At 34.4% G+C, this 20,219-nt stretch overlaps 1 protein-coding gene and 1 pseudogene across 2 annotated transcripts in view; one reads left to right on the forward strand and one right to left on the reverse strand.

The window, feature by feature from the left end:
• The window catches only part of Cep120 (centrosomal protein 120), a 70,765-nt gene continuing 50,546 nt past the window's right edge, over window positions 1-20,219 (forward strand). Inside the window, exons 1-5 of one of the 2 annotated variants that reach the window (XM_047555631.1) lie at window positions 1-135; window positions 390-475; window positions 5,042-5,198; window positions 7,317-7,431; window positions 10,171-10,312. In XM_047555631.1, the coding sequence (XP_047411587.1) occupies window positions 427-475; window positions 5,042-5,198; window positions 7,317-7,431; window positions 10,171-10,312 (463 nt within the window). In that variant the 5' untranslated portion in view covers window positions 1-135; window positions 390-426. The other variant, XM_047555632.1, reaches the window with a different exon arrangement.
• Window positions 13,632-18,287, reverse strand: LOC124986914 (cytochrome c, somatic-like; annotated as a pseudogene).

The raw sequence follows: 20,219 nt of genomic DNA on the forward strand, positions 1-20,219 counted from the left end.
ATCTCTATCGCCCTTTGTCCTCCAGCTTCCCCAGGCACTGGGCCTGCGGGCCCGGTTGCTAGGCGGAAGAGGGGCGCGGTGGCGTCCGCTGCGGCTGCCCGGGCGTTTGAAAAGCGGCTAAGCAGGCGGCAAAAGGTCCCGGGGCGGCGGGCTCGCCTCTACCCGCAGATCGGGCCGGGCGGGGCTGCAGAGCGGGGTTTCCTTCGAGTCAGGGCAGGGTTAGGTCCTGGGCTGGCGGCCTGGGGCAGGGGATCCCGGCGCACTGCAGGCGGCGGCTCGTCTGGGCCGCGGAGCTGGGTCCTGGCACCAGGGGCGCGGGCGGGCAGTGGGGGCCCTTCCCGGGGTCGCCTACTACCCGTAACTCACCAGGACCCTCTTGCCCCTAGCAGACCTAGCAGACCCCGCCTCTGGCCGCCAACCACGACCATGGTCTCCAAGTCCGACCAACTGCTCATCGTCGTGTCCATCCTAGAAGGTGAGCGGCCTCGCATCTTGCTTTTGCAACTGCTGCTTCCTGAATTTTAAAAAGAGTAGTGTGGAACGAGGATTTGTTAACCTTAAGAGCCCTTTCATCTTTGCTTTTGTGGTCCCCAAAGACTTGTTCAAAGTTGTACGTAGCGATGTCTGGTAGGCAATTGATTTAAAAGTCACTCAAGGGAGTATGAGAGCTATTAGGAATAAGTGATATTTAGCGAGACTAGTCGTAGCCCCAGAGAATGTAGAAAAAACCGATTTCCATCAGAAGCAGCATGTCGATGGCTTTTATATGTGAGGGGAAAGCGTGCCTGGAACGCACGTTCTGTTCAGCAGTCTCCAGGTAATGCCATTTGTAAGAACTTTGCCATTGACGTGAATATAGGCTTCCTACCTTTTCAGAATTATTGCAGAGACTGTTCCCTTTACCAGTCTTGATGGAGGACTTGAGGGATTATCGTTGTTAACATGGCATATTATATATTTGAAGTTTTGTTTGAATGAATGACAGTTGTTTATTGGAGACTCATTGAATGCTAGATACTGTGCTGGCAATGCATAAATAAGACTGTCCTGGGCTTAAAAGCTCAGAGTGTATGATGGAGACTGTGCAACATAATTCATTGGGATGTGGAAGTGGGAATGTCCACCTCTGGGGAAGCTGCGGAAGGTTTACCTGAGGAGGCGGCATATTTTGGTTTGAGTCTAATCTGTAAGAGATGTTTAGGATTTTGTCAGCTGAGAAAAGTAAGGATGGGCATTCTGAGTCAAGGAAAGAGTAAAAAGCACTTAAATTATGGAAAAGCAAGGTATGTTTTCCCTTCCTTAAATTCATTTAATAAATGTTGCTTAAATTCACTGTGGTTGGAAAGCAGATTGCAATTGGAGGGCCTTGGAGTTTATATGTAAATTGGGACAGGTTATGAATATAATGATAAGAAAAGTCTTTTGGGCGGTGGGAGTCTGGGGATTGAACAGGGAGGCTTTTCCACTGAGCTACATCCCCACCTTTTTTATTTTGAGGCAAATTCTCACCAAGTTGCTTAGGGTTTTGTTAATTTGCTGAGGCTGGCCTTGAAATTGCAATTATCCTGCTTGAACTAGAGTTGTGCCTGGATATTTTTTTCCTTCATAAGAGGATATTTTGTAGTAGTCTGATACTCTTTTAGGGGTGAGAGGCAAGGAAATAGTGTAAACCTAATTTTTGAGTTTGGAACAGGAGACTGACCAAAATCTCTAAAGAGTTGGCACAATGTTAACTGTTAGATTACTGTTTAAAAACATGGGACTGAAATCACCTTTTCATTTATTTAACTAAAGCTTTTAGACTTAGAACTGTGTCCTGTGCTATTAAGAAACGAAAGTAATATAATTCCCCTTGAGGAGGTAAGGATCTATCTACTAGGGGAGATCAAATTAATGCACAGAATACCATATGTTGAACCTAATGTTATATTAAGAACATGTGATATGTGGGAAAAGGAGAACTAGGGGATGATTATTAAAGGATACACAGGTTTTCTTGAGGGATAAAAATATTCTAAAATTGTGGTAGTGTTTGCACATATCTGTGAATATCCTAATATCCATTAAATTGTACATTTAAATGTGCAAACTATAGGGTGAATGAATTATCTCAGTAAAACTGTTGTTAAACTAAAACATGCATTATGGACTGTAAATATAGGTTTTGAGGTAGAAGTAGTGGATGAAGTGCCTTGAGTAATAAGTAAGCTTTAGGTGGGTGAAGGTGGAAGAAAGTCATTCCGGAGACTGGACAACCAAGCCAACATGAGAATGAAAACATAGGAGGATCGATTAAGAAGGCAGCAAAACCAGGGATAAGTAAGGTGAATATTTATGCATATCATGGTAAGAAATAGACTTGTATAGCCAGAATGAATAGACTTTGAAGGATCTTGAAAACCAAGAAATTTACAATTAAAATTCTAAGAAATAGATTGCCAGCATATAGTTATAAATAGGAGATTGCTTTAAGTTCAGTTTAGTAGCACTGTGCAGAGAAGATAACTCGGATAACTCGATATCAGAGGTGTGAGGTTGTTGCCACAAACACACCTAAAACACTTATGTGATTCTCCTTACAACAACAAAATCGTTGTTATTTTGTGTTTATATTTTCATTCATCCTAGGCACAATGTAGCCTCAAATCTTATAATCGTCCTTGATTCCTTTCCCATCCCTAACTTCCAAATGATCACCAATTTTTAATTGATTTTTATTTTCCAAATATTAAGAGATGCTGTTATAAACTTTTGAATGAATGATTTCCACTATGGGTACCTAGATTAAGGACTTGTTTCCTTCTTTTCCAGAAACGTCTACAGTGTCTTGGTTCTTGACAATTATCTTTCCAATATCTAAATCTGTCTTAAAATCCTTCAATGTACTAAAGGATAATATCTATACTTCTTAGTATAGCAAACATGATGCTATGTGGTAGAACATTTGCCTACCTTTTCAATTTTATATGTTCTCTGCCCTTAGTTATATTGAACTGCTTGTAGTTTCTTGGCTAAAGTTTTAGAAATGCCCTTTATTCAAAACAAAATAATTGAATTTCTACCATGAGAAACATTTAAGCTGAGTGCTAGATCCATGGATCAAAGGTAAGGTTTCTGTTCTCAGTGTATTTGTTTTCCTTGGGATGAGGCAGGTGCCTTGTTCCACTGCATATCCTTTGTTCTCAAGCTTATTGGAGGTTATTAGTATGATAATCTGAAAATGTAAGTTCTTTAATGTATATGGGGAACATAATGATCTTTTAGAGTAGCAGAAAATGAGGTCCAGAGAGAGGCCTTTGAGTGCTAATCATAAGAACCAGGCCACATGTGTTGAGATTCCTAATAAGTTAGTCTCAAAAGAGCCTCCTACTGAAACGCACAGGTTTACAGTCCAGGCCCTTCTAACCAACTTAATTCCTAACCACGCAGCTCAAGTCAGGATGAGTAGCAGTAAGGATTTATTTACAGTGGTTAAACTTACCCTAACCTTGATCCTCTTCACAGAACTATAAACAGGAGGACTAGTTGACTCAGTGTAAGATTCTTAAGGATTCTTCATTGGATTCTTCAGCTTCTTCTTTTCAGTGTTTCAAGTTTGTTTAAACCCTCAGTTAAGTGCCTGATTTCCCAGTGGGGGGAAGGAAAGATAGTAGAATGAGACAGACAGTATTACCCTATGTATATGTATGATTGCATGAATTGTGTGAATCTACATTGTGTACAGCCATAGAAATGAAAAGTACCCTATTTGTGTACAATGAATCAAAATTCAGTCTGTAAAAACAACAGCAAAAATTTAAATTAAAAAAAAAGACCCTTATTTCCTTGAGCAGGTACTGTTTTACTCTTTTTGCAGCCTATTATCTAATATCTGGCTCTGCATATGCCTTCAATAAACATTGAAGAAATGGTGTAAGGCTATGCAAATGAAATTGATATAGTAGATACAATATTTAAATATTTCCTGATAATAATATAGTCTTTGAGAATAGAATGAATACATGTGCTTATTTTGCTTTAGCTAATTTGGTGATTATTCTTGAATGAATTGACAGGAAAATTAAGATACAGGTAAATTTGTTTTTGCTAATTTATTTCCCAACTCTTCAAATGACTTCTTTATAAAGAAGTATAATATAGTAATGTTTATAGTAATGTTATAATTATATTTTTAACTCTTAAATTCCAGATGTTATTGAGATCATTACTAATCAAAGTGTGAACCAAGAATAGCAACATCGAGATCACCTGAGATCTTGTTAGAATTGCAGGGTTTCAGGCCCCAACTAGACCAACTCAACCAGTGTAACAGTGGTCCACTTTATGCTTTGAATATAACCCTTGCTGTTCTGCCACTGCAACTTATTTTTAAAATGAACATGTTTCTTTCCCTTCCTTTCTGCCTATTCCTCCCTAATCTCTCCCCTTCCTTAATCTCAGGTGAAACAGGATTACCTTTCTTCCCCATTCTAGGCAGAGTTATCTGTCTTTAAGTACAGACACACCATGGGAATGAAGTAATCCAGACTTTGGGGATGGTACCAGAAGATCTCAGAAATAACTCTCCCAAATCAACAAGTGAATTACAACTCCAGACAGAGAACATGTGCAATGTAGCCTTTGAGTCACCTCTTTAAAAGCCCCATTCCTGCTGTTGAGCAGAATCACAACCTTTGGGACAGGAGTCCCTTGTGTTCTCCTTTGCTAGCAAACCAATAAACCTTTTTTCTTTTTCTCAAAGCTGTCCTTGTTATTGGATTTTTATCAGGGTCGAGGATTGAGCTATCTGCTACAAGTCTGCATTTTAACATGATCCCCAGGTGATTTATATGCACATTCATATTTAAGAAACACTAATTTATAGCTTTCAATTTGATTCATGTTTCTTATGAATTATGAAAGAGTATATGTCTTATTGAGATACTTTATGCAATGTATAAGTCAGCCACCCTTAACATTTATCAATTTTAAAAACACATACTAAGTGATCCTATTTGATTTTGTACACTTCCAATTAACCTGTCTAGTCTTGTCTCTTCAGGTCGCCATTTCCCTAAACGTCCAAAGCATATGCTTGTAGTAGAAGCAAAGTTTGATGGAGAACAGTTGGCTACTGATCCTGTGGACCATACTGACCAGCCAGAATTTGCCACTGAGTTAGCATGGGAAATTGATAGGAAAGTTCTTCATCAACACAGGTGAATGTTATTTTCAATTTGTTAGTATCTTTGTAGGTCTCTTTCAGATTGTTATGAAATTTGTATTTCATTAGGTAATAGTAATAATCATATTTATTGTTTTGTAACATTCCAGAAAAAATTCATCATACTTTACAATAACTCATTTACACATTAGAAGAACTCTGTGAAGTTGACATTATTATTTCTCCAGATGAGGAACCTGAGGCCTGAAAGGTTAAATAATTTGCCCTGAGTCTGTCAATTGGGTTATGGTAGAACCCAGCCAGGCAATCTCCAGAGCCTTGGCATTTAACTACTACTTTAAACTTAGCTGTTTTTTTCCTTCTAATGTATGAAGAATTACATATTTTGGAAGTACCTTAATAATACCTTTCAAATATTAGTTGAAATTCATCATAACTTGTTAGTTCATTATGTCTTTACCTGGTTTGCCAAGAATATATATTATGATCCAATGAAAAGTTATGAAAGAAATGATATAAGGGGTTCTTTCTAATTAATTTTATATTTGATTGTAGATACTTTGTTAGTATACAAAATGGACTTAAGGTTATAGCATCTTATTTTTTAATGAACTCTGACCAGAAACAGTTAAGAACAGCAATACTTTATTAAAGAATTGAAAATATATTTCTTTCTGGGAAGCACAATCACTTCAATACTTGCTCTTTCTCAGTACTAAATCATATCAAAATAGAAAAGAAAGAAAAAGGAAAGCAAGGAGAAATTTATTTACTTATTTATTTACTTCTGTTACTATATCAGTCCATGGATTTATTTAAAGGGATATTAAATTCTTAGAAAATATCAAAATGTTGTATGTCCTTTCATGGCATCTAGGATATCCGATTAGAGTTCTATGATATGCCAGGGCCCACATTTGTAGTTGTGTTAGTGCCAGTTGTTACCACTTTAATTGTTATAGGCTGAGAAAGTACCAGAGATGTTTGTTTATTTATTTATTGGTACTGGAATTGAACCCAGGGGCCCTTAAGCACTGAGCCTCATCCCCCAGCCCTTTATATTTTTTATTTTGAGACAAGAGTCTCACTAAGTTGCTACGGGCCTCATTAAATTGCTGAGTCTGACCAAACTTTTAGTCTTCCTACCTCAGCCTCTTGAGTCCTTACAATTATGGGCATGTACCACCAACTCCTGCTGACCAGAGATAAATTGAATTTATAAGTGCAGTCATAAAGAGTATTTCTACCAGACGAAAGTGATGACAAAATCTATTCACTTCAATGCATGAGTAAGTATAGGGGTTCCAGACTAAAACAGAACTCATGCTATAGAAATCAATATAATATGTACAGACTATTGTCATATGTTAACTTTTTATTGATTTAAAATTTAGTAGATTGATTTTATAGTATTTACTATTTTTTTTTAGCTGTAAAAAAGCTGTAAGTGCATATGTGTGTTATTTTGTATTTGACAATGGGGTATAAGAAAGATAATTTAAAATCAATCAGTTCTGAAGATTCATGATAATTTTTGACTTTGAGAAGGGTTTATACATTACAGAAGCTTAGGAAACATTGACCTAGAATGATAGCCTCTTGGAAAAGAGACTAAAATTTTGATGTTTTGTATATTAGTTGATATTTATAAGTAGATATAATTAATGTTCTTTACAGTTGAAAAATTTTTTAAAATAAAGAATAGAGCAAGGCATGGTGGTGCAGACCTGTAATCCCAGTGAATCAGGAGATTGAAGCAGGAGGATCACAAATTCAAGGCTAGCCTATGAGATCCCATCTGAAAATAAAAGGACTGAGGATGTAACTCAGTGGTAGACATTCTGGGTTCAAGCCACAGTACCACCATCACACACACAAAAAGTATATGTTTATATGTATGTGTTTATATATATATATATATATATATATATATATATATATATATATATATATATTATACACACACACACACATACCCAGATAGATAAATAAATAAATAAATTAGATGTACCTGACCCAACAAACTTGTAATTATCTGGATAATAATAGATAATATTTAAAAAAAATAGGTAATCTTTTCAAGGCTAATAAAAAGTCAGTTCAATATTAAGAAGAAAAAGAATTTATTATTGCATAAATTGTTATGTTACAGGCTACAGCGTACGCCTATCAAACTCCAGTGTTTTGCCCTGGATCCTTTATCTTCAGCCAAGGAAACTATAGGTTATATTGTTCTGGACTTAAGAACTGCTCAAGAAACAAAGCAGGTATTGCTCTTTTGATGTTTGTTAGACAACTGATTACTTTGAATAGATACAAATTAATGAAAAAGAACATGGTATACTGGGCAATACAACCATATGGCCTTGAACTAGTGTGACAGTTCTTATGTTTTAGCTTATAAGTTTGATTTAGAAAATCCCAACCTTTTAATCATCCCTTTGAACTCTCTTTCTCAAAGTAACTTATCTCTAAGCTCAAATCTATATGCAAATAGCTCTTACCTCATGCGTAACATTTTTACCTCCTGAGCTTTCTTTTCAAAGGTGGTCCTGTTCCAGGGTTCCTTGCTTGGGTGACTCATCACCACTGTCCTTCAGGATATATTAGTTAGAAATACAGAGATCTTCCTTCACACTTCTTTTTTCCCTCCTTCATAGGCACTCATTCCAGTTGTTTTTTCTCCCTCTTGATCTACTCTTTTGCATTTTTACTACTGCCACCCCAACGTAAACCACCATAATTTCTCATTTTGACTTTCCTAATAACTTCCTAATTAGTTTCCCTGCTTCCTGTTCCTTGCAAATTCTTACCAGGGGCAGGGGTATTGGTTACATAACATTAAGTGTGTTTCAATTAAGTTACTTTCAATTTAAATTATCATTTTTATTGGTCTTTTTGAGTCTGCTATCAATAATCCTTATGTCCTTCATTATCTAAGAGTAACAGAATTATTGTTGTTGTTTTTTAATGTGCCAGAAAATTTTCATAGTACTTTGAATGGTAACATCAGAACAACCCTATTACATTGGTGTTATTTCTCCCGTATTATAAATGAGGAAACTGAATAAGTGTTAAGTAATTTGTCATAAGTCAGAGTAAGTGAACTTTATTGAAATAAACAACCAATACCTCCTCTCCCTGAGGTACTGTTTTTTAAAAAGTTAGTGCTTTTATTATTGAACATATTTCTTATGTCTTTTTACATGTTCTCCAATCTTTTTGTATGAGATTGATTTTAGAAATTTTCATTTTTTTGATGTTTTTGTTAGTCACAATTTTAAGAAAAATAAACATTTAAAAATTTTTTCTCTTTTACTTTAAACTCTTCCCTTCTTTTTTTCCCTCCATTCTTGATTAAGATAGCATTCTGTGAAGACATTATTTATGTTATTAACATTTTTGCTGCTGATAGCCGTGATATTTGCAAATGAACCAGTGGGCCCAGCCCAAATTTGGAATCATTCATAAAATGCATTAAAAGAGCTTGAAGTGAAGATAAACCCTCTTAGGACGAGACAGCTAAGGAAAGAGATCGTGCCTTTAAGTGCTCTTGTTTTTCCTCATCCCTTTATGTAGTTTTCTTTAGGACAGTTTGTCCACATATTTGTGATCAAAGTTAAGGGGAAATGGATGAAAATTGAAATGTTTTATAGAAACCAAATTCTTGGTTATCCTTTTCTGTTTGTCAGCAGAAATATTTGAATTTGGTTAGCAGAATATTTGAAGTTCAAAATAAATTAATTCTCTGAAAATAAAAATAAACAGAAAAATTAAGATTTGTTGTTCTGAGTTGCATATTAGAAAAATATAAATTCTTCAAGTGATTAAAAATCTATTTTTTAGGGCTGGATTTGTGACACAGTGGTGGAGCACTTGCCTAGCATGTGTGAGGCATTGAGTTTGATTCTCAGCACTGCGTAAAAATAAATATAGTCCATCGACAACTTAAAAAATTTTTTTAAAAATCTATTGTTTAGGTTTATATTTAAAATTAGAAAATATCTGTAATGTGAAATATAGCAACAGATTATATTATGCATTTTTATCTTTAAGAAACTAGGTTGTATGTTTAAAACAGTGTATGGCCTAGTTATTCCTATTTTTCTTATCAAACATAACTTGGATATAAAATAGCCATTTTTGGTTTTGATTGGCGTAAGCACCAGTTATTATGCCTTTTTTAAAAAAATATTTTTTAGTTGTTGATAGACCTTTATTTTATTTATATGTGTTACCCAGTGACTCACACATGCTAGTCTAGTGCTCTTCCATTGAGCCACAACCACAGCCCCTTTATTATGCCTTTTTATAACAATGTTCAGAGTGAGAATGTTATTTTCTAGTGCTGAAATTTTGTCCCTGCTGACTAGTGATTCCTGCAATAATTGGAAAGCATTGTCAAAGCAGCAATGTGTCAGGGAGAAAAGATAGAATAAAAAGTGTGAAACAGGAAGAGTGATGTAACAGAAAATTGAGTCTTTTGTTATGTAAAGGACTAAGTGAGATTGGAAATACAAAGGTTAAAGATATAAAGAAATAATGTTATGTTTTCTTCCTTTAATACTTTATCGGTTGAAGCATAGGAATTCAAGCAAGGAAGGCAATCTAAACTTTTAAGTATTTTTTTTCAAAGGGAAGTTCAGTTGATGACTTCCTGAGTAGGAATGATTTCTTTCTGAAGAAAATGTGAAAAAACTTTTTTTTCCAAAGAGAAGAATGCTAAAAAAATACCCAAAAAATAAAAAATAGGAAATTTACCTTTCCATTTATTATTATTATTAATAGTATTTTATTTATTTATTTATTTTTGAGATAGGGTGTTGCTGTGTTGCCCAGACTGGCCTTGAATGCACCATCCTCCTGTCTCATCATCCCAAATAGCTGAGATTACAGGCTTGTGCTACTGTGCCCAGCTCTTATTTAAAACCTTAAGGAAAATTTCTAATACACATTTTTCCCTGTTAGCTATTAAAGATGTTTTCTGCTTTGTTATTATTCACTAGGCACCGAAATGGTACCAGTTACTGAGTAATAAATACACCAAGTTCAAGTCTGAGATACAGATAAGCATTGCTTTGGAAACCGATACAAAGGCACCAGTGGATAGTTTTAAAGCAAAGGGAGCCCCACCTCGATATGGAAAAGGTTTGTGCATCATCTCAAAAGGCATTCTGTGAGAAGTTAAACTATGGACTAGAACTTTTGATGGTGGGTTTGAGGGGAAAGAGGCAAGGAGGGCTGTCATAGGGTGGTATATGTAGGCGTATAAGCTGGTTTTACTCTAGTGCATCAAATATTGTGACATTGTCACACATGTAGCATTTGTTGCCCTTAGCTCTTTATTTTATTTTATTTTATTTTATTTTTATGGTCTGCATTTTGATTATTATACACAAATGGGGTACAACTTTTCATTTCTCTGGTTGTACACAATGTAGTCATACCATTCTTGTAATCATACATGTACATAGGGTAATAATGTTTATCTCATTCCACTCTTTCCTTCCCCTGCCCTCTCCCCTCCCCTCATTTTCCTCTACACAATCCAAAGTTCCTCCATTCTTACCCTTAGTTCTTGTTTTTAAATCTTAGAAACACAAAACCTTTTCTTTTCCTTATTTGATATATAGTAGAAAAAGGAAGGATTTTGTATTGTTAAAAATATGCAATTTAGGAAAATTTTCTTCCTAGGATGAATACAGGAAAGCCTCCAAATGCGTATGTATTCTGTTTACTAATTCAACTGTAGTTTAATAAAACCTTCATATATTTTTAATTTATATATGTGCATATATATATATATATATTTTTTTTTTTAAGAGAAGTTTTAGTTTCATGGCAAAATTAGAGAATAGAGAGTGTTCCATGTATCCCTTGCCCCTTACAGGTCAACTTCTCACTGTCAACTCAGTACCAGAGTGGTGTTTTTACAATTGATGAGCCTACATTGTTTATCACCAAAACTGCATAGTTTACATTCGAATTCACTCTTGGTATTGTATAGTCTATAGGTTTTGATAAATGTGTTAAAGGTCATATATCTACCATAATATCATATAGAACAGTTTTATTGCCCTGTGCTCTGTGCTCTGTCTTTTCAACCCTTCCTCCCACAAAGCCCCTGGTAATGGTTTGGTGGTATCCCCCAAAATTCATGTGTTGGAATCTTTGGGAGGTGATTATATCATGAGGATCTTGCCATTATGAATGGTATAATTCTGTTCATGGATAAATGGGTTGTCAAGGGAGTAGGTTAGTTATCATGAAGAATAGATCTGTTATTAAAGTCAGTTTGGCTGTTATGAGCTCTCTTACCACCCTGCACCACCTTGGAACTCTAGAGTTCTAATCAGTACGGTCTTTATTCAGTAAGACCCATCATGCTTTGATTTCCTAGCCATTAGAACAATAAAAAATAAATTTCTTTATAAATTATTTAGTCTCAAGTGTTCAGTTAAAGCAAGGGAAAATGGACTAAGTTAGCCACTGATCTTTTTTTTACTTTTTTTTTACTATCTCCAAAAAACTTGCCTCTTTCAGGATATGTAGTTGGAATCACACAGTTTGTAGTTTTTTCAGAGTTCCTCCTTTCATTTAGTAATTTAATAACCTAAGCTCATTTAAGGTTCCTCCATGTCTTTGCATGGCTTGATAACTCATTCCTTTTTAGGGCTGAATATCATTTCATTGTCTATATCAACCACAGTTTGTATATCCTTTCCACTACTTAAGGAAATTCTGGTTGTTTCTAACTTTTGGCAGTTTTGAATAAAGATGCTATGAATATTTGTATACATTTTTTTGTGTGTGAGTATATTTTCACTGGGATACTTATCAAGGAGTGTGATTGCTGGATTATGTGGTAAGACTGTTTAGTTTAAGAAATCTCTAAACTGTCTTCCAAAGTAGCTGTGTCATTTTGCATTTCCACCAGCAATGAATGAGAGTTCCTGTTGCTCCATCTAACCAGCAGTCACCGCATGTATGCTAAATGAGAAATATTTGTCTATAGTTTCTCTTTTTTTGTAGTATAAGTTAGCAAATAGTTTCTCAGTTTCTGTCTTCTGAAAGAAATTGTGGAGAATTGGTATCATTTCTTCCTTAAATTTTTGGTAGAATTCACCAGTACAACCCATCTGGACCTGTTTAATATTTTAGAAAGCTATTAATTATTGGTTCAGTTTGTTTCTTCTTTTGTGACTTTTGGCATGTTGTTTCTTTCAGGGAATTGGTCCCTTCCTTCTGGATTATCACATCTGTGGACATGGACTTATTCATAGCATTCTGTATTTCCCTTTTAGCATTCATAGGATTTGTAGTGATGTACCTGCTTTAATTTCTGATACTAGTAATTTGTGTCCTTTCACTTTTTTTCTGTTTTATTTAGCCTGGCTGGAGTCTTATTAATTTTAATATTTTCAGACAACCAACTTTTGTTGTGGTGATTTTTCTCTGTTGATTTCCTGTCTTTCATTGATCTGTTATGATTTTATTATTTTCTACTGTATTCTTTGGTCTTAATTTGCCATTCTTTTTCTAGTTTTTTAAGGTAGAAGCTTAGATGATTGATTTAGATCTTTTCTACTATATGCATTAAATGCCATGAATTTACCTCTAAGTATCACTTTTATTGCATCCTACAACTCTTGATAAGTTGTGTTTTCATTTTCTTTTTTTTTTTTTATTTTTCACTATCTGTGATTGTTTTTAATTATCATAAATCTTATGGTAACATACTTGACAAATTCATACTGATAGTATATCTCCTTTATCTTAATTCTTCCAACTAATAAGTTGGCAAAAAGCACCACTACAAACACATAGATTTTCCATAGTATTGTGTGTTTCAAAGACAATCCTGAATTCTGACTTAAAAGCATCTGAACTTATAGGTCAACTATAAAATGTCAGAATTGTGAGGTGTTAAATATTCTTTATTTAATATTATAAAATGTTAATATTAATATTAAGTCACACTAAAATGCCTTTTCATAAGGAAAAGACAGCATTTGAGATACAGGGAATTCTAATTAAATTGGTATTGTCAACAAAAATATAGACACTGCTTCCTTATCTTCAAACATTGCCTTTAATAGGCTAACAAACACAAATGGAAACACATTTGAATCATGCTTGGTTCTTAGAGTGAAGGGATTTCCCCCATATTTAAACACATTCACATAATTAGTTATATAAACCTAAATATAAACCAGTTTTCAGATGTCATTCACCATTTTTGTGAAATACTGAACATTACTAATTAAGTCCAACCATAACTTTAAAAGGGGAAAGCGATAGAATTTACTGAAGTGGGAGTATAACCAAAATATTAGTTTAACTACAAGTCAGTTTTACTTATATCAGGACTGTCCAACAAAAATAATTTTGTCAGTCATTCATGATCTGAATTCTGGTGTATCACATCACTTAAATTATGGTGCGCATAAAAAAGCCATGAGACATTTGCTTGGTAATAAATAAGGCAGTGGCTGTTACTCATTAGTAGCTTTTTTGAGGTAAGCTATTAAGTCTGCCCTTTCTCCCTTCTTCTTAATGCCAGCGAAGATCATTTTTGTTCCAGGGATGTACTTTTTGGGATTCTCCAAATACTCCCATCAGTGTGTCCTCTCCCCAGGTGATGCCTTTGTTCTTGTTGGCATCTGTGTAAGAGAATTCAGAAGCCTGACCTGTCTTCTGCCCAAACAGTCCATGGAGATTTGGCCCAGTCTTGTGTTTGCCTCCCTTTTCCACAGCGTGGCACTGGGCACACTTCTGAACAAAGATCTTCTTGCCTTTCTCAATATCACCGATTTTTAATTCGTTTTTTTCGTCGCTAGTGCAAAGAAGTTTCCCGCTCAGAAGCCAGACGTCCCACTCTCTCGTGTTTTCATTTTCATTTCAAGATATTTTTAAATTTCTCTTGATTTCTTCTTTGACATGTGTGTTATTTAGAATTGTGTTGTTTAATCCAATTATTTGGGGGATTTTTCAACTATCTTTTTTTGTTAATGATTTCTGATTTAATTCCATGTAGTCTTAAGAGCAGACATTCTATGACATAATATGTATTATGGCCCAGAATATTGTCTGTCTTGGTGAGTATTTCTTGTGAGCTTTAGAAGAATGTGTATTCTGCTATTGATGGATGAAGTCATCTGTAGATACTCATTATGTCCAGTAGATTTTTGGTATTGTTGAGTTCAGCTATGTTCTTACTGATTTTGCATTTTTTGAATCTGTCCATTTATGAGAGTGCAGTGTTTAACACTCCAGCTCTGTTAGTGAGTTCAGCTGCTTCTCTTTGCATTTTTATCAGTTTTTGTCACATATATTTTGATGCTCTATTATTAGGTGCATACATATTTAGGATTGTTATGTTTTGGAGAAGGCATCCCTTTATCATCATGTAGTGTTCCTATTTGTTCCTGAAAACTTTCCTTGGTTTGAAGTCTGCTTTATGTGAAATTTATATAACTACTCCCACTTTATTTTTATTAGCATGGTATATCTTTCTCTGTTTTCTTTTATTAGCATGGTATATCTTTCTCTGTTACTTTACTACTAATCTATCTTTATATTTAAAGTGAATTTCTTATAGACAACATATAATTGGGTGTTATTTTGTAATCTACTCTGACAATCTATTTTTAATTGGTGCATTTAGACCATTGACATTCAAAGAGATTAATGATACAGTTGGATTAATATTGACCACTTTTGTTGTGTGTTTAATTAATTGCTCTTGTTTCTGTTTTTGTTTCCACTCTTTTTCTGCTTTTTCTGGTTTAAATTTTATACAATTTAATTTTCTCTCCTTTCTTAGCATATTAGTTATACTTCTGGGTTTTTTTTAATTAATTTTTTATAAATTTTTTTTAACTTGTTGCCATTGGATTTATGGCTAGTTCAAATCCACTTTCAAATTACACTATGCCACTTCACGGGTAGTTCAAGTAACTTATAGCCACAAAACAAAACTAATCCTTCTCTCTTATCTGTTTATCTTTGGTATAATTTCACATCTATGTAAGTATATACACAAACATGTAACTATACATAATTGAGCAAATTGTTGCTAGGATTATATTGTTATTTTGAACAAACTATTTAATAAATTAAGAATAAAAAACTTTATTTTATCATCACTTATTTTCTAATGCTTATCATTTCTTTCTGTTGGTCGAGGTTTCTGACCCTCATCATTTTCCTTGTCTTGTAAGAACAACTTTTCTTTTTTTTTTCTTAATTTGGTACTAGGGATTGGTAACTTGATTTATTTTTATGTTGTGCTGAGGATGGAACCCAGTGCCTCACAGGTGCTGGGTGAATGCTCTATCACTGAACCATGAACTTGTTAACATTTCTTGCACTGCATGTCTATGGGCAATAAAGTCCCTCAATTTTTGTTTGTCTGAGAAAGTCTTTATTTTCTTTTCACTTTAGAAGGATAATTTTACCAGGTATGGGATTCTAAGTTGGTGAAATTTTCTCTCATCGCCTTAACTGTTTGATTCCACTTTCTTCTTGCTTGCATGGTTTCTAAAAGTGGATGGAATTCTTATCTCTTCTCCTCTAAAACTAAGGTTTTCTTGTAAGGTTAGCTTATATCAAGATTTTTTTCTGATATTCGAGTAGGATATGCCTACTTGTAGGGGTTCAGGTGGGTTTTTCTTTGTTTGTTTTTATTTTGTTTTACTTACTTATTTTTTTAATCCTCCTTGGTATTCTATGAGTTTCCTAAATCTAGGACTTGGTGTTTGGCATTAATTTGGGGAAATTCTCAGTTGCTTTAATATTGCTTGTTTTTGTTTATTTTTTTCTGGTATCCCTGTTATATGTGTGTTATGCCTTTTAAAGTAGTCATACAATTCTTGGATGTTCTTTTTTTTTTTTTTTTTTTCCCCTCAGTATTTATCTCTTTGATTTCCAGTTTGGGAAGTTGCTCTTGTCATATCCTCGAGTTCTGAGATTCTTTGCTGAGTCATATCTAGCATACTAATGAACACATCAAAGGCATTCTTCATTTCTATTGTTTTTGATCTCTTGCATTTCTCTTTGATTCTTGCACATTTCATATCTGCCTACTTTATCTGTTCCTGTATTTTGTCAACCTTTTCCAATAAAGCCTTGACATATTAATCATGTTTTTAAAAAAAATTCCTGGTCTGATAATCCCAATATTTCTGTCATATCTGACTTTAGTTCTGATGCTTTTTCCTTTTTCTTTTTCTTCTTTTTTTTTTTTTTGCCTTTTAGTATGTCTTGCAGTTTTATTGAAAGCCAGACATGTTCATTAGAACATGAATACATTTTTCCTACATAATGATATGTCCATCAAAGTTGGGAAATAACTTTGATACATTAACATCATTTAACCTTATTACATTAAGGAAACATTGTTACTATCATATAATTCCACTTATGTTTTACCACTTGTCTCAGTAATGTCCTTTATAGGATAAGGATATAATTTAGAATCAGGTATTTTATTTAATTGTCATGGCCGTGTGTTTTGCTTTAATCAGAAATAGATCTTTCATCTTTCCATGACCTTGAAATTTTGAAGATATGGGCTAGTTAATTTCCAGAATGTCCCTTGACTTGAATTTGTCTGATTTGAGATTTAGGTTATATGTGTTTGGCAAGAATATCACAGAAGTGATATCATGTTCTGATTGCGTCCTATTAGGTAGCACACAATTTGACTGGTCCTGTTACTGATGGTACTCACTTTGATTACATGGTTAATGTGTTTGTACTAGTGTTCTCAACTATAAACTTATCCTTTTTTTCCTTTGCAGTTAATAAATCTTTTGTAGGCAAAATTGTGAAGTTATGAAAATACCCTATTCTTCATTAGAACTTCACTTGTTTCATTTATTGATAACAGTATGGATTTATAGTTTTCTTTTTTATTTAGCATTTTATAATCTTTAACCATTCTGATGTTTGTCACAGTTTTGAGCAGCCCTTTCAGGCTGCTTGTTTCCTTTTGACTGTTTTCATTATTCTTTGAGCTTTTTTATATTTTCTGACAAAGGAGGATATTCTAGGCTCATTTTGTATGTTCCCTGTTTTAGTACTGAATTCAGCTATTTCTCTATGGAGCCCTCTTTTCTTTTAGTAAACAATGTTTAGAAGTCAAGATCCAGGTGCTAGGTATGCCAGTTGCTGTTGAGGTATCACAGCCCTCAGACCCTTTCATTCCATTTAGGGAATGTGTGTATCTATATATATATCTACAAATAAAAACATACATACATTTATATTTATTCCTTTTTGTGTTGCTATAATAGAATTCCACAAATTGGATAATTTATAAAGAACAGAAATTTATTTCTTGCAGTTCTAGAAGCTGGAAAATCCCAGAATCAAATCATTGGCATCTGGTGAGGGCCTTATTAATGTATGTTCACACTGGAGAAGGCAAGAGAGGAATTCCTTCTATCAAGCCTTTTTATAAAGTTTTTAATCCCATTCACGGGGAGAAACCATCCTGACCTAATCACTTCTTAAAGGCCCTACCTCTTAAGCTATCACATTGGCCATTAAGTTTCAACTCCCAAATCATTCAGGTGACATACTCAAACATAGTTCATAGAAACCTTTTCATTTATATTTATCTATAGATATTGAACAGTAGGAGTTTACACTGACTCTCTAAATGTTAGTCCTGCACCACAAATATATTGCTCATTTTCTCTCTTTCCATATTTGTAACCTTTTCCTGACAGTGAGAAAGCTCTCATAGATATTATTTTAACTTCTAACTCTGTTGTTCTTTTCATGTAATAGCTACCTTTATTACATGTGTCAAATATTATGCCATTTGGCTTTCACATATAAATTTTGCAGAAATAAAAATAGAGACTAAAATGGATCATATTGTTTTTCAATACAACTAGTAAATGACAACTGATTTGGAACTTTGGTTTGTGTGACATAAGTATCTTGATTCTTAACACACTATTTTCAGTCAAGGCTACAGTAAACACACACTTTTAGGATTAATTCTAGACGAGGGATTGCTTGTTTATGGAATATGAATTCATATAATTTTGATAATCACTGACACATTACCCTTCCAATAGGTGGTACGAGTACTGTTGAGGGTGCCCATTTTCCTGCATTTCCCCCCAGCACTGGATAGTGTTTGTTTTTTAGTTGTTTATCTTTTTCTTTAAATCAATTTGAAAAACTCTTGTCTCTGTAGTCTTTTCATATTGAAGCTTATTTGATTATATTAGTCTCGTCTCAAAATTATTTTGTGGTTTTCCTTTATTTTTACACAACTATCTACGTTTTAATGTAGCATTCAGGAAGACCCTTCATAGTGTAGCCTCTGCTTATCTCTCCAGCCACTCCTCTTTCTATACATCAGTGCTCACTTTCATGATCCAGCACACCACACCTCTTGTGATTCTTTAGCTACATGCTTTCTCTTACTTTTGTGTCTTTTGCATATTGTTCCTCCATCTAGAACATTTTTCACTCTCCTGTTCTCTTTCTCAGTCACCCTTCTCAGCCAACTCTAGCTTATTCTTTTCATTTCAGTTTAGGTTCAATAGGAAACTTTGGTTAGATGCCTTTATGTGTGGTTTGTTAAATTGAAGTTCTTTAAAATGTTATTTCAGAATATGGTTTTTATGTACAGAAAGAATAAGATTAAACAAGGTTTCTTTCAAGGAGGAAACACTGCCAAATTTGTTCTATGAAGCTAATACCACTCTGATCCCAAAGCCAGATAAAGATAACGTCAAGGAAAGAGAATCTCAGGCTGATATCCCTGATGAACATAGATGCAAAAATTCTTAATAAAATATTGCCAAAGCATACAAAAACCCACTAAAAAGATAGTACATCACAATCAAGTGGGTATAATTCCAGGGATGCAAGTTTGATTCAACAGACAGAAATCAGGAAATGTAATGCACCACATTATAGACTTAAGGACAAGAATCACATGATTATCTCCATGGATGCAGAAAAAGCATTCTACAAAGTACAGCACCCATTTATGTGTAGAACACTAGAGAAGCTCGGAATAGAAGAAGCTTACCTCAACATTGTAAAGGCTAAATATGACAAACATAACATAAGACTAAACAGAGGAAAACTGAAAGCTTTTCCTCTAAAAACAGGGCAAGGATGCCCTCTCTTACCACTCCTATTCAACATTGTCCTTGAAACTTTAGCCAGAGCAATTAGGCAAGAGAAGGAAATTAAAGGAGTACAAATAGAAAAAGAAGAGGTCAAATTATATGTTTGTGGATGACATGATCCTATCTTTATAGGACCCACAAGACTCCACCAAAAGACTTCTACAGCTGGTAAACAAATTTAGTAAAGCAGCAGCATACATAAATCAGTTACTTTCCTTTATTCCATTAATCTGCCGAACAAGAAAAGCAATACCTGGGAATTAATCTGACAAAGAATATGAGGGACCTCTGTAATGAAAACTATAGAAAACTGAAGAAAGATATTGAAGATGAACTTTAAAGATGAAAAGACCTCCCATGTTGTGGTTGGACAGCAGAATTAATATTGTGAAAATGGCTGTACTACCAAAAGCATTATACAATTCAGTGCATTTACCATTGAAATACCAATGACATTCTTCACAGAACTAGAAAAAAACAGTACTAAAATTCATTTGGGAAAAGAAGAGATCCAGAAGAGTCAAGGCAATCCTGAGCAAAAAGAGCAATGCTGGAGACATCACAATACTGAACCCCAAATTATACTATAGGGCCATAGTAACAAAAACATGGTACTGGCACCAGAACAGACAGTGGAATAGAATAGAAGGAAATACAGTTATCTGATACTAAAGGTGCCAAAACATATGCTGGGGAAAAAATAGTCATTTTACCTAATGGTGCTGGAAAAACTGGATATCCATATGCAGAAGAATGAAGCTGGACCCCTATCTCTCACCCTGCACAAAAGTCAACTCAAAGTGGATTAAAGACCTAGGACTTAGACCAGAAATTCTGCAACTACTAGAAGAGAATGTAGTCCTAACACAGCATTTGGCACTGGAACTAAC

The sequence above is a fragment of the Sciurus carolinensis genome, chromosome 6, assembly GCF_902686445.1.
Source record: "Sciurus carolinensis chromosome 6, mSciCar1.2, whole genome shotgun sequence".
Lineage (NCBI taxonomy): Eukaryota > Metazoa > Chordata > Mammalia > Rodentia > Sciuridae > Sciurus > Sciurus carolinensis.